At 40.0% G+C, this 12851-nt stretch overlaps 2 protein-coding genes across 2 annotated transcripts in view; one reads left to right on the forward strand and one right to left on the reverse strand.

Annotated features, from left to right (window-relative positions):
• CDC73 (cell division cycle 73) overlaps window positions 1-12851 on the reverse strand; it is a 105822-nt gene that overhangs the window by 39741 nt on the left and 53230 nt on the right. The gene's annotated exons all lie outside the window — the stretch shown is intronic.
• B3GALT2 (beta-1,3-galactosyltransferase 2) lies at window positions 892-9204 on the forward strand. Its single transcript, XM_062581886.1, has 2 exons — window positions 892-1452; window positions 6325-9204. The coding sequence occupies exon 2, from the start codon at window positions 6458-6460 to the stop codon at window positions 7724-7726; it is 1269 nt and encodes a 422-aa protein (XP_062437870.1). The 5' UTR covers window positions 892-1452; window positions 6325-6457; the 3' UTR covers window positions 7727-9204.

The raw sequence follows: 12851 nt of genomic DNA on the forward strand, positions 1-12851 counted from the left end.
GTCAGTGAACGGTTTTCAAAGTAGGATGGAAAAACACCATGAATAACAAATACTTGGGTATATATGCTCCTGTCTATTTTCTGAATCATCTCCTGACACTTACAACTTGCATTACATATAATAAGACACTTCACTACAGAAGGGTCAGTTAGGAAAGGACAGAAATCAGAGGGACACAAGTTTCACTTGTACCAGAAAGACAAATTCTGCAATATAGGTATGTCTGTTGCAGAAGACAGACATTTTAGATGAATTGATAATTGAAACCAAGTGCCCCAAATTCTGCAATACCAGACTTCGACCTTTACCAAGGAAGAAAGCCATTAAAAGCAAAAAGGCAGCTTAACAGCGTGTGTTTATGCATGAGCGTGGTCCAGCTTAATTGACTAAAGATTACAAAAAGCAGCTTTTATAGGGTAAGTATATACAAAAGAGGTAAGAGCAAAGAAATAGATTTTTATTTTTTTCTTCCTCATGAAGGCACAAAGAATTTGTGCTCAAAGAGAGTCAAATGGGTTAAATCAAGCTACGGCATTTAAATGCTTGTAATTCCTTTGCACTGCAGAACAGCTTTTGGAATACAGAAAGAGACCATCTAGCATTAAAAATTCTCTAGAGAATCATAAGTTACAGTGTCAAGGAAAAGTGAAAACAATTTGAAAAAGCCCTCAATCACTCATTTAATAATCATGCAATTTTCATACTCTTCACCTATCATTGTGCTTATACTGAATATGTATCATTTATCAAACCGGAGCAAGAGCCTGTAAAGCTTTTTGGCTGCCTTCAGGTTTAGTCAAAATGAATGCAAACAATCACGTGGGATTCAGCCAAGCAGTGACGTTAAATTCTGCTCTGTCAGAAGACAGCATCTGTCAAAGCCCACATTTAAACTGCTGCCTGCCTGTGCAGCGGGGCTGAAGAGCTACGGGATGGATTTTATAGACCCAAATCCTCGGGTAAAACAGCTCAAACCCGTTTCAGTGACTGCCTAGCAACAATGAAGGAAGGAACGGAGGCAAATCCGATTGCTGAATGCAAGTGAAGCCCTGCGTGCGAGCGCTCCCTGCTACCGCTCGGAATATGGATACTGGGGAGGAGAGAACAGAGCGCTGCATTGTCCGGCACGGGAAACGCCAGATGTAAAAGCTCCAGTGCATCGGCTGCGCGCAGCAGACGGCCCCGATCGGAGCAGCGGCAGCAGCTACTGTCCCTTTGTTTGAACGCCGAACAAAAAGCCCCAAGGCAAGGACAACACTTATGAGCAAGGAAGGTAACGCGGCAACGAGCAGACAGATGGACAGATCGGATACTGTGAAAAGCAATCGCAGGAAGCAGACTGGTGGGGGATGTGCGCATGTTCGATAGCATCTCTGTTGCTGAAGTGATGGCGTGCCAAAACTATTTTCAGTGGGTATAATCCTCGCACCATAAATGGCCTGACCAAGGAAGGTATGTCAAATCCTTGTGTGTGATGTTCGTTCAGTTGTCTGTTACCTTTTCAGCCATTGCAGATAATGATCATCCCTGGGTCGCAGGGCCCAGAGACAGCATGTCCACAGCTGCTGGGAACACCTTCGCCCAGCTTTTCCCTTGCCTCGCCACGCCACAGCACAGTGCCCCTTCTCTCCACTTGTTAAATATGTTGCTGTCAGTCTGCTGAAGCTTGGGGTGGGTAGAGAAGGCGGATTAGAGGGATAACGTAGCTACTGTCATGATTGCATTTAACTGAGAAATTAAAAACTCAAACCCCTCCAGTTTAGAAAATAAATCAGTTGGAAATCCTCTCAAACTAGGTCAGAATTAATCCTTATCTGAAGTAATCTTAAAGCATGGGTAAAATGGCCATGATGTGACACACACCGAGAGCACTGAACCATCAAAACACCGTGCAGTCAAATTACATTAGCCTAAAAGTACCTTCAAATCTTTTTACATCTGCCCCCCCCCCCCCCAAAACACAAGCAAAATGTCAGGCTGTCATCAACCACAAATAAACTGGGAGCCTGCAGAAGACTGAATGTGATTTAAAACTATCAGCAGCACAACTAGGCACCACATTTTACAAGTAACATCAGGCTCCACGGACATCCCAGCAGGAAACCTTCTTGCACTGTACACTCAAGATGGTGAGCGTATAAATTACATCGTGCCATCATCACGATTTCTGTTTAATACGAAAACACTGACTGTTTAACTTGGCCTGCGGAACGCATGTTCCATCTTATTGTCATTCAATTCTGATCTATCGTTTAAATTTAAACACTTCATCGATAACAGCAAGCAAATAAGAAGACAGGTTACTATTAGAATTGAAATTTAAGACCTAAGACTATAGGAATGTAATACACCACAGAACAGAAGTGCTTATCTGAGGAATCTATCAATAGCTATAATAAATCATTAAGTTGTCAATATAAATGTGCTTTCTTTGTTCAATACTAACTGGCAGTAAAACAACTGCAACTGTGGAAAGAGCTCACGTATCTGAAGCTGCAACAAGATAGGACCGTCACTGTTTTTAGGTCACTTTAAAGACGTTTAAAAGATAAAGTCACTTTTCAGAACTTCCGAAACAAAAAAATTCCAACCTCAGGCAGCACACTTGCAGGAGCGACTAGCCAGCGCGGCGACTTTCCCATCTGACAGCCTAAAACCTGAGTATCAGACCTCGTCCTGGGCACTGTCTGCCCTGTGCAAAGAATTAATGCAGTCTGTAGGTGAACTCCGGCACATCACAGGAGGCCTAATATGCAACTCCTGCTGCTGTTTACCAGCACACCAGCCCAGGCTGCCTTTTGAACTTTTCCCTCTAATTAAACAGTTTGCCCACACAGCTAATCAAAATATGAAGAACCAGGATGTGTAAATTGGGAGTCGACTGCTTCAATTTGCAAAGCTATAATTACAGAGCACAACTGAAAGTACAAGAACCAAAACACGAGTGCAGCACAGAACACAAACGAAAATTCAGGAGGCATTCACAGCCAGAACGTTTGGCGTTTTGTAATGTATCAGTGACTATAGCTATTAAATTGTATGTTTAAAACGCAGGGCTACATGCAGCAACGTACTTTCAGAGAACACGGGGACTGCATAAAATCCTTTTGGTATACTTGCTTTACCAATGGTTGATGCCTGTTCATAAGCTTTGGGTGAAAAGAAAATGTAAATATTTGAGCAAATGCAGCAATAATGTAACCCTAACTCAAATGAGGAAAAAACCCAACATTTTTCATAATACTGTTCTTAATGTATACTGACAGTTGTTTACATTATTTTTAACAATGCATCTTATCATGTACTTCCCCCCCCCCCCCACAGGAGTAACTGCTACTGTTCTATTTTTCAATGCTTAATACCCACTACGTATTTTGAAATGTTTTGAACTTGAATTACAAACAAAATAAGAGATACCAAGTTACTGGTTTTATTTTTCAGTCAATATTTTTTATGAAGCTAAGAAACAGATGTGAGCCTTCCCCCTGTCACCAGCCTTTTTTAACAGCAAATTGAGAATGAAGATTTTCTAGGAAACCTCACACCTTGACAAATAAAAAAACCGCGAGAAATGACTCTCTTCAAAATAAGTTTTAGGGTGAGAGACAGGACTAGAATCATAAGAAATTTAAAGTGCACGATGTGAGTATGCAATTACAGAAAGGTTTCAGCCATTGCAATCCCTATTTCAGGTTTCAGCCATTGTAATCCCTATTTCAGGGACACCCCCTCCGTGCATCAAGAGAAGACAACACCTGAAAACCACTTCCACTTTGCACAAACATTTATGCGACTTGGGAGACTCACTTTCAGCTATTTCTGTATGTTTCTATAGAAACAACAAAGTGTATCTCAATTAAAAATTAAATATGAATTAGTAGTGCAGAACAAATTTGCTGAAGTCTTCAGATCTCATGACTGAAGTTTTCAAAGTGGAATAATTCAGTGTGAAGACAAAGTTGATCTGAATTACAGCTACAGCCCTGCATTCAGCTCCTCTTGAAATTCTGGTTTTTACCTTCTCCCTAAACCATATCCACACGCAGTGGAAGCATAATTAACCAAATATTCCCACTGTTCCCCTCAAGCTGCTATCCAACAATTGATTTCCCTGAGATCTAGGATACTCTTTGAAGTGACATTTATCTTTGCTTATACAGAAATATTCTTCCCAGATAACCTACTGTTCATTTAAAATTCACTGCACACCGCAGAGAAACTGGAACCGATCGGCTTCGAGGGCAGGCTTCTGTTTCCTAAGCACACAAAGGCAGGTGCAGGTGGCAACAGACGCCCTCAAAGTTCAGAGCTTATTTCTTTTTACATCGTATAATCTCGCAATTAAAGCGGCATGAGCAGAACAGCGTGGCATTCCTGGCTAAGTCTCCAAGCACATACTTCAGACATTCAGGTTTAACATCTGCAGACTGAAAAATAATTTTTGAAAGACAGCTCAATCTCAGGTAAACGGCCTCGGTCCCGAAATAGTTAAAAAAAATTAGAGACACTTTCAGTGATCTTAAGAACAACATACGTGAACGCTGTGCAATGCAGCACAATGACAGCAAGAGCTTCATCTATCACCTGGCAAATATTTTGCAGTTTCAGAAGGAGAATTATGCAGTAGCATGGCCTTTTTTAGCTACATTTACATTGTTAGAAACTACAGTTAAAATCCCCACCGACTTGCTCCTCCTAGCGGAGGTTAGTCAGACAAACCACAGCTTCAGCGGCGTGCACTACCACCACCCTCCCTGCTTCCAAATGTTGTGAATGAGGCGCCTTCCACACGCACATATATTATTCTGTTTATATGTAGGCTGACATGCAGTATTTTCAAGACTTGATACAAGTCTGTCTTCAGCCTTTCTGAGATCTATTTCTCCCCTTACATGAACTAGGCAGATCAAATATTTAAGTCACACACGTACAATTTAATTATGTGTCATTCAATTGCCATCTCTTTTAAATTATGCTTTTACCGTGCAGAATCCCATAATTTCCCATATAAGATGTCACTTAGTTTTTTAAGGGCAGAATTTAATCCAAATATTGGTTTTAGAAGATAGTAAAGTAATTAATAAATCACACATTTACAGTAAAAAATAGCATTTTCTAGGGGACTCCTGCTAGATTGTCATCCTTTTTCCTATGCAAAACCCAAGGGCCCAGAAATAAATTAGAGCAAATTGAAAATCACAAACGAATTGCTACTGTGCAGTGAAAGGTTCATTTACAAGATGATGTGATCAGCTTTTAATATGCAGCATCATGAAGCTGCCATATTGCCTGTGCTCTTGAATATGAAAAAAATTTAAGAGAAAATGAAGCGCAGACTAGTTTGGCACTTTTTCTTACAGTCTGAGCTGCTAGTAACAATACTTCACATTTCTGCATAACGGAAGTATAGTAGTTGCATTTAAATCTGGAGAGAATAATAAAAAAAAAAAATCACACTTATCAAATAGTTTGCTAAAAAATGACTTAGTGCTATGCAATTTTACTCCCTGTTAGTATGCACATTTACCTAAGCTTTCTGGCTACTAAAACCCAACAGTTTAGTTCAAAATTAACTGCATATGAGCCTGGTCCAAAACCAAAAGGTTCTCCGTCACTGTGGACTAGAAGGCTAAAGGTGATGGAGAGGTGACCGAAGACACTATCTTACGCCTCCATCTGAGGGCAGTGCAGTGAGGTTAGGGACCCTGAAAATTAATTTTGTCAGCTGCACCTTCTCCTTGACTTTTGGGGCACGGTGGGGGCCGGTGGAAACACGCCAAGCAACACACTGTGACTAACACAGCTCCGCGAGCAGCAACCTTGCGCTGTCCCGTTTCCGATACATGACCGATTTACAGAAGGGGCTTGAAACCGTGAGCCGTACTACCCTCTGCATGTCAAATCAATTTTAATTAATGGCAATAAACCTTCCATCTGGTATCAAGGCCTTTCCGTTCAGTCCTTCTCAAATACTGTACAAGGATTTCACAGACAGTACATGTGAAGCTATTTAAATCTACTTCAATTTTTTTGCTAGCATGATCAAATTTAGATTTCTTTTTCTTTGGTGTCCAGGATATTAGCCAAAACTTACCAGTAAAGCAATGCATTTTTTTAAAAACAAACAAATCAAGTAGATTTTAATCATAAAATAAGTTTGGCTTTTAGGATGTCTCTGGTTAGTTTTAAAAAAATAGTATTGAATTTTACATTTGTATCTAATTTCTCAATGTGATCTCTTATAGTATGAAAATGAAAAATTCAGGATTTTGTAATTGATCTTTTCTTTCCTCTTTTTTTTTTCTTCCTTCTAACCCTTTTCAGACTGAGCCATTTGCAGAGAATTACTCAACAGAAACAACAGAAAATGAATACCAAAGAATAGCAGCAAGTTCAGAAGGAGAGAAGCCTTTTGCTTGGCCCACATCTCATATTCCTGCCACTGGATTCCTACAACATGCTTCAGTGGAGGAGACGACACTGCTGCTTTGCAAAGATGACCTGGAATACCAAAAGGTCTCTATTTCGCACCCATCTTATTGGTCTGGTCTCTCTCGTCTTTCTTTTCGCTATGTTTCTGTTTTTCAATCACCACGACTGGCTGCCAGGCAGGGTGGGCTTCAAAGAAAACCCCATGGCTTACACCATACGAGGCTTTCGATCGACAAGAAGCGAGACGAACCTGAGCTCCCTGCGGAGCGCGTGGAAGGACGCGGTACCGCAGACCCTCCGGCCTCAGACCGTCACCAATGCCAACAACACAGACCTGTCCCCGCAAGGGGTAACGGGTTTAGAGAACACGCTCAGCGCAAATGGGAGTATTTACAATGAGAAAGGTACCGGGCATCCAGCTTTGTATCATTTTAAATATATCATCAATGAGCCTGAGAAATGCCAGGAGAAGATGCCTTTTCTGATCCTGCTCATAGCCGCAGAGCCAGGCCAAGCAGAAGCCAGGCAAGCGATTCGCCAAACCTGGGGTAACGAGAGCCTGACACCCGGTATCCGCATCGTCCGTATTTTTTTGCTGGGGTTGAGCATTAAGGTAAATGGATACCTCCAGCGTGCCATACTGGAGGAAAGCAGACAATACCATGACATCATTCAGCAAGAATATTTAGACACTTACTACAATTTAACTATTAAAACTCTGATGGGAATGAACTGGGTTGCATCCTACTGTCCAAGTGTTCCCTATGTTATGAAAACTGACAGTGATATGTTTGTCAACACTGAATATTTAATACACAAGCTTCTGAAACCAGAACTTCCTCCAAGGCACAAGTATTTCACAGGTTATTTAATGAGAGGTTATGCACCTAACAGGAACAAGGATAGTAAATGGTATATGCCGCCCGATTTGTATCCAAGTGAACGTTATCCTGTATTCTGCTCTGGAACCGGTTATGTTTTTTCGGGAGATTTAGCGGAAAAGATCTTTAAGGTTTCCTTAAGCATCAGACGCTTGCATTTAGAGGATGTATATGTGGGGATCTGTCTTGCAAAGCTGCGAATTGACCCCATACCTCCGCCCAATGAGTTTGTCTTCAATCACTGGCGAGTTTCTTACTCCAGCTGTAAATACAGCCACCTAATTACCTCCCATCAGTTCCAACCGAGTGAACTGATCAAATACTGGAACCACTTACAACAAAATAAGCACAACGCCTGTGCCAATGCAGCAAAAGAAAAAGCAGGCAGGTACCGTCATCGTAAACTGCACTAGGAGGACGACGATGCTCAACTCTATAAAAAGTATTCCACATGCAATCTGTAAATATCGCTGAACGCATGTACAGTGAAAATGGATGAGCTTAATGGGACAGCCTTTAGTTGATCCCCATCACTTAATGGGGTCTGAAAATTATTTTTTTAATTTTAAAAGAAGTATAGTTCTTGAAAACACTAATAATTGTGAACCTATAACCAAAAGGTTTTTCCAGCAAATTTGAGGAAAAAAGATGATATACAAGGATTTTTGTGTTAATGTGCAATAATAAGCATGCACACTTTGGTGGTCCAATTGCTGATTTATGTGCCAATAAAATATAATTGAGCATATTTTCCACACTAAAATTTTATTTTAAAACAATGCATTCATTGCTCTAGTTCTTTTCAGTCTAATGGTTTCTTTTATTATCTAGAACTGCCACAAGAAAAATGGAAAATGACAAATTAAGGAAATGCACAGAGGGCAGATCAGTTTTATGTTCAAATACCACATGAAAATTATTGTACGCTTCTTTAATGTACGACACTGTCAGTAATGTCACATTTATGATTTAGTAAGACACCACCAATGAACTCTCAGACACCAAAAATGTACCTTTTTACAGTTGGGCCACTTTTAGGAAAGCTACTTACTTTGGTTAGGAAAGAGAGTTAAACAAAATTGAATTTCAGAAGGCTACCCCTTTACCACCTTTAAAAATGCACCTAGTGTTCAACTAGATTCCCTTCAAAGAGAGGACTTAAAGATTACCTAATTCTTGAGAAGTCATAGGTTGAGTTCCTGAATTCTGGTGCCAGGTAACACATTCATCTTGGCATCTTCATGCAAATTCATTGAATTTGCTATTAATTTAATTTCCTGAATCAGTTTCTCTACAGTAGCTCCAAAGCAGACAAGAAATGCAAAACGGAACCTCAAGTCTTTTGACAGCATCTCAGAAATATCCCACTTTGCAGGATGGGGAGTTGGGGGATACTAAGTTGTTATTTTGCCCTTTCTCTCCTTCCCTTCCTCCCCCCAAAAGAAGCCTCAGTCAAGTGAAAATAGGCCAACCACAGAAAATTTAGCTAAACACCTTACTTTATGGATGGGGAGGACTAGACCATAAGATTGACATTTCCAGATAGCAATATGGTTGAAAATAAAACCAGAGCAGTTTTAAAAGTTAAATCCACAACATGTATCACTGGAAATAAAAATGTGAGAAGTAGGTTAAATCTGTTTACAGGTTTCCAGTTTTCTAACAAACAGAACTTAAAAAGCTTGTTTTCCAACAAAATTATTGCAGAATTGCATCTGATTCAGGTTATTAGTGTCTTTCACAGTGCCGGGTTAGCAACGCCCACCTCTGATTCAGCAGCAAATCATGGAACTGTGATTAGTTTTCTGTTTGACTGGGACTTTTTAATTGGGTAAAAAACAAATATTTCATGTACTTTTATTATTTAATAAAACTGATTATATTTATGGTCCTTCAGACTTCACTTCTTACGGGAAGGCTGCTCAGGAGGAGCTAGCTTTAACACTGCCCGACAGTTCAAGTTTGCCTCTCAACTCTTACAATCTAGTTTTCATACTATGCACAATATGGAGACCACAGCATTTCTGTAGCTTATCTTTTCTTTGTAATGCAAATACAGATCATATTACTGAGCACTCTTAGCAGCCCTAAGGTTGTTTATACCCAAGTACTCATACATACGAGCAGACTGAATCACACTGGACTAGACCTCTAAAAGATACTAGGAGCTCTTGTTGAAGATGGGTATGGGAATTTGCTCACCATCTTTTTTTTTTGGTGATTCTGCACTACCCAATTTTATCGTCTGCTGCATTTGAGGTATAATATGTTTGTTCATTTCCATGTACCTCAAATAGCATAAATGTCTATTTCTAGGAAAAGTAAACATACAAAACCAATAACTCTCTGCAGAAAAGAGGGGCATTGTCAAACTAGATTGAAAGTGCATCCATTCAGTTTTGGTGATGACTACTGGCATTCGTGTAAGACAGAGACGAGCTGCCATAGAAAAAGACTTTGGAGTGTCCTTTCAACATCCACTTTAGTTTTCTTCACACTCAGATCTAACCATTTCCTTCCAGTTAACACAGGCCATAGTTGATATCCCAGATGAACGCTACCTAGCTTAAGCTGACAAAAAGCAAGCTTAAAACGACAGTGCGATTTTCAGACAATTGGAAAGTGTTGAAAGCCAGCTACTATTATTAGAGTGAATTTGGTTCTGGGAGATGCACAACTACAGCATTGCTTTCTCCCCAGTAAAGGTGACCAAGAATCCAGCTCATCTCCTCTCGGAGAGGACGTGAGCATTGTTCCATGCCTTCAGCACTGTCAAGCTGCAATGTAATGCACTACTTAGATTTCCTCAACTTTGGCTAGTTAAAAGTGATGTTACTGGCTTCTTGGGATAGACCTAGAGGGTAATAACTAAACCTTAAATAGTTTGGCGCTTGAATTATAAAGTTTGGCAGCCAAATAACCTCCACAGTACTCCCTTTGGAGCTAATGTCTGATGCCAATCTGCTTAAGTTTGGCAGAATTGTTACATGCAAATTTAGTACATCAAACTTCCTGCTAGTTAACATACTAGTAAGGAGTGCAGGATGTAATATAAAAAGCCATTTTTAACACCTTGTTAAGGGTCCACCTTAACTTTTAAAGATCTGTATTAATGCGCGGGTGTAATTTGAAAGCATTTGAAAGCATTCTATAATACATTTGAAGCATTATCAGGAAAGCCAAAGGCTACTTAGATTTTTTTTTTTCTGTATCCAAGCACCATCATCTTGTGCAGTTCATTACAAAACTTTCAGAGGCAGGAGGGAGTGCTTGTGTGATGAAATATGCAGTTTATAGAATGAAATATCTATCTTCCATTCTTTCAATGTATTTACTGTTGTCTAGCTTGTGTTTAAAGTACTTGTTTACTCTAGTAGAGCGTAAAAACAGTTCATGTTAAAAACAGTGCAATAATTATTTATATCATTAAAATCTTTGACAAGTTTTCTTACTTTCTTTCGACATTGACAGAGACAAAAAATGCATTTTCAATAGCAACAGGATGAAAGTTTGTGTCTAAAGACTAACCTATGCAATAAGAAATTCAGATATCACTAGTTTACTAATTGAGGTATAGAGTTTTGTGAAATATTAACTTAACATGTTTTTACTTCCTTGTACATCTGCTTTAGATTGAAAACATACAGAAAGTTGTAATATAATTGAAAAATGCATCATCTTTACCACCATTATGGCAAAGAAAAATCCCAGAAAAATTAAACCTGGTAACAAGATGAAGAGATTGAAATTCTGTAATTCTTCCCAATAAATATAACTTTCAACTAAAAGATTTACACACTAATGCTAGATGACCAAAATAAAAGCCCCCTGGAAAAGTGATCATTTAGCAACAACAGCGCACATCTCCAGTTAAACCAGTGAGTTGGGTTATTTGCTGTTTATGCATCACTTAAGTACTGAAATAACTTATGGTTGTAAGTTTTGGAGTAAGATGACTGATCCTATCCCCCACAGCCACGTCATTTTCCTCTGGGAGAGTTCATGACCTGTTCTGGTCTGAAAAATAGGTGTAAAGGCACTTACAAGCCTCAGTGGTTTCTCTGAGGAGAAAACCAGTGTCCAGGAAAATCTTTACACAGAAGTTAAGAATTATTTTTCTCTCACTATAGTAAGTTCAAGATTATATGATGGTAGTTATCTAGAAGAGATAAGACAGACTGGCTTTCAGGCTGAGCTGACTAGAACAGTAATTTAAAATTTGCTTTTCTTTTTCATTGCAGTGCAGTAAGTATAAAATAGAAACTTGTAAGGCCATATTTACAAAATATAGTCAGAGTAAATACTCATGCTAAGGTTTATATTAGCTGTCTTGAAATTGCTACTAGTTCAGGCATTTGGGTGGAACAGAGCAGGAGGGCTTAAAAGTCATTACTCTGGAGGACGTCCCCCTTCCCCTTCCCCATCTGACCCATTAACTTTCTTGATACATTAAATCAACACAACCCCAAATCATTCTTCAATCTAAAACACCTACAGAATTCAACAGTGCAATAAAATCTTAGCTCTTAAGTGAATACTTTCAGCAATATGTGAAAACTTTCTAGGAGGAGACAAAGGGAAGAAGAGAGCAAAGATGCTAATATAGAAGTTACTATGTCTTACATCTATGCTAAGAGCAAGAACGGGCTCAGAACTAAATTTGAAAAAGCATCAATAGTTCAGCTATTTTTCCATTTTTAAAACGCATTTCAAGTGCTTATTTTATAACGTCAAATAAGCAGATGCTGAACAACCATGGTAACTATGGCTATTGACATTTTCAGAGGGTTTTCTTCCCTTTTAATTGCAGGTTGTGTTCCCCCCACAAGCAGCGTGCCATTTGGGGGGCGTGCAGCCTCACCCTCCGCGCCTGAACTCAGCTGAGGTTGCAGCCAGTGCTTTGGCCACGCAGCCACGGTGTACATCCAGGTTCAGGCCGCGGCAGCCTTCCTGGGGCTCTGCTCGCCCACACCTGGCGGCCCGGCCTGGGGCGACCGCTCTGCTGCCGGGCGGCACCGCGCTGGCGAAATGTAGGTCAGCGAGGAGAGAACGTCTCCCTGCTTTGTACCCACGGCAAGAACGAAGGCAAAGAAAAGCTTTCCCAGGCACCAGGCTGGGGAGGGCTGCAGAGAACAGCAGCTTGTACCAGGGCAGTGAAAAAAAAAAGCTCCTGAACATCAGAAGACAGAAAAATGAAGCTGCTAGAAACCAAAAACGAGGCATCTGATTAACACCACGCAGGTTAAAAAAATACAGGGCAGGCTCGGTTCTAAAAGAAAGCATTAAAAGCGAGGCCAAAATAGAAAGTGGTATCAATTTCTAGGGAGAAATATTCATACTTCTCCCCTTCTGGAGAAAAAGATGTCTGAGGTAGATCCAGCTCTGCAATGAAATTGCAAGTTTGGGACTGCAGAGCGTGCTTTTTACTATGGCCCGAATAGAAGTATAATTACCAGAAATAACACAAAGCCATAAACAGGAGGTTAGTAACTCCACAGGTAATATTTTACATACAGGAATGTCAATGCAGAGTCAAAT

This window comes from Rhea pennata, chromosome 8, assembly GCF_028389875.1.
Source record: "Rhea pennata isolate bPtePen1 chromosome 8, bPtePen1.pri, whole genome shotgun sequence".
Lineage (NCBI taxonomy): Eukaryota > Metazoa > Chordata > Aves > Rheiformes > Rheidae > Rhea > Rhea pennata.

Coding starts and splice junctions, on each gene's coding strand:
- B3GALT2 (XM_062581886.1), top strand. CDS start 6,458: ATGCTTCAGTGGAGGAGACGACACTGCTGCTTTGCAAAGATGACCTGG.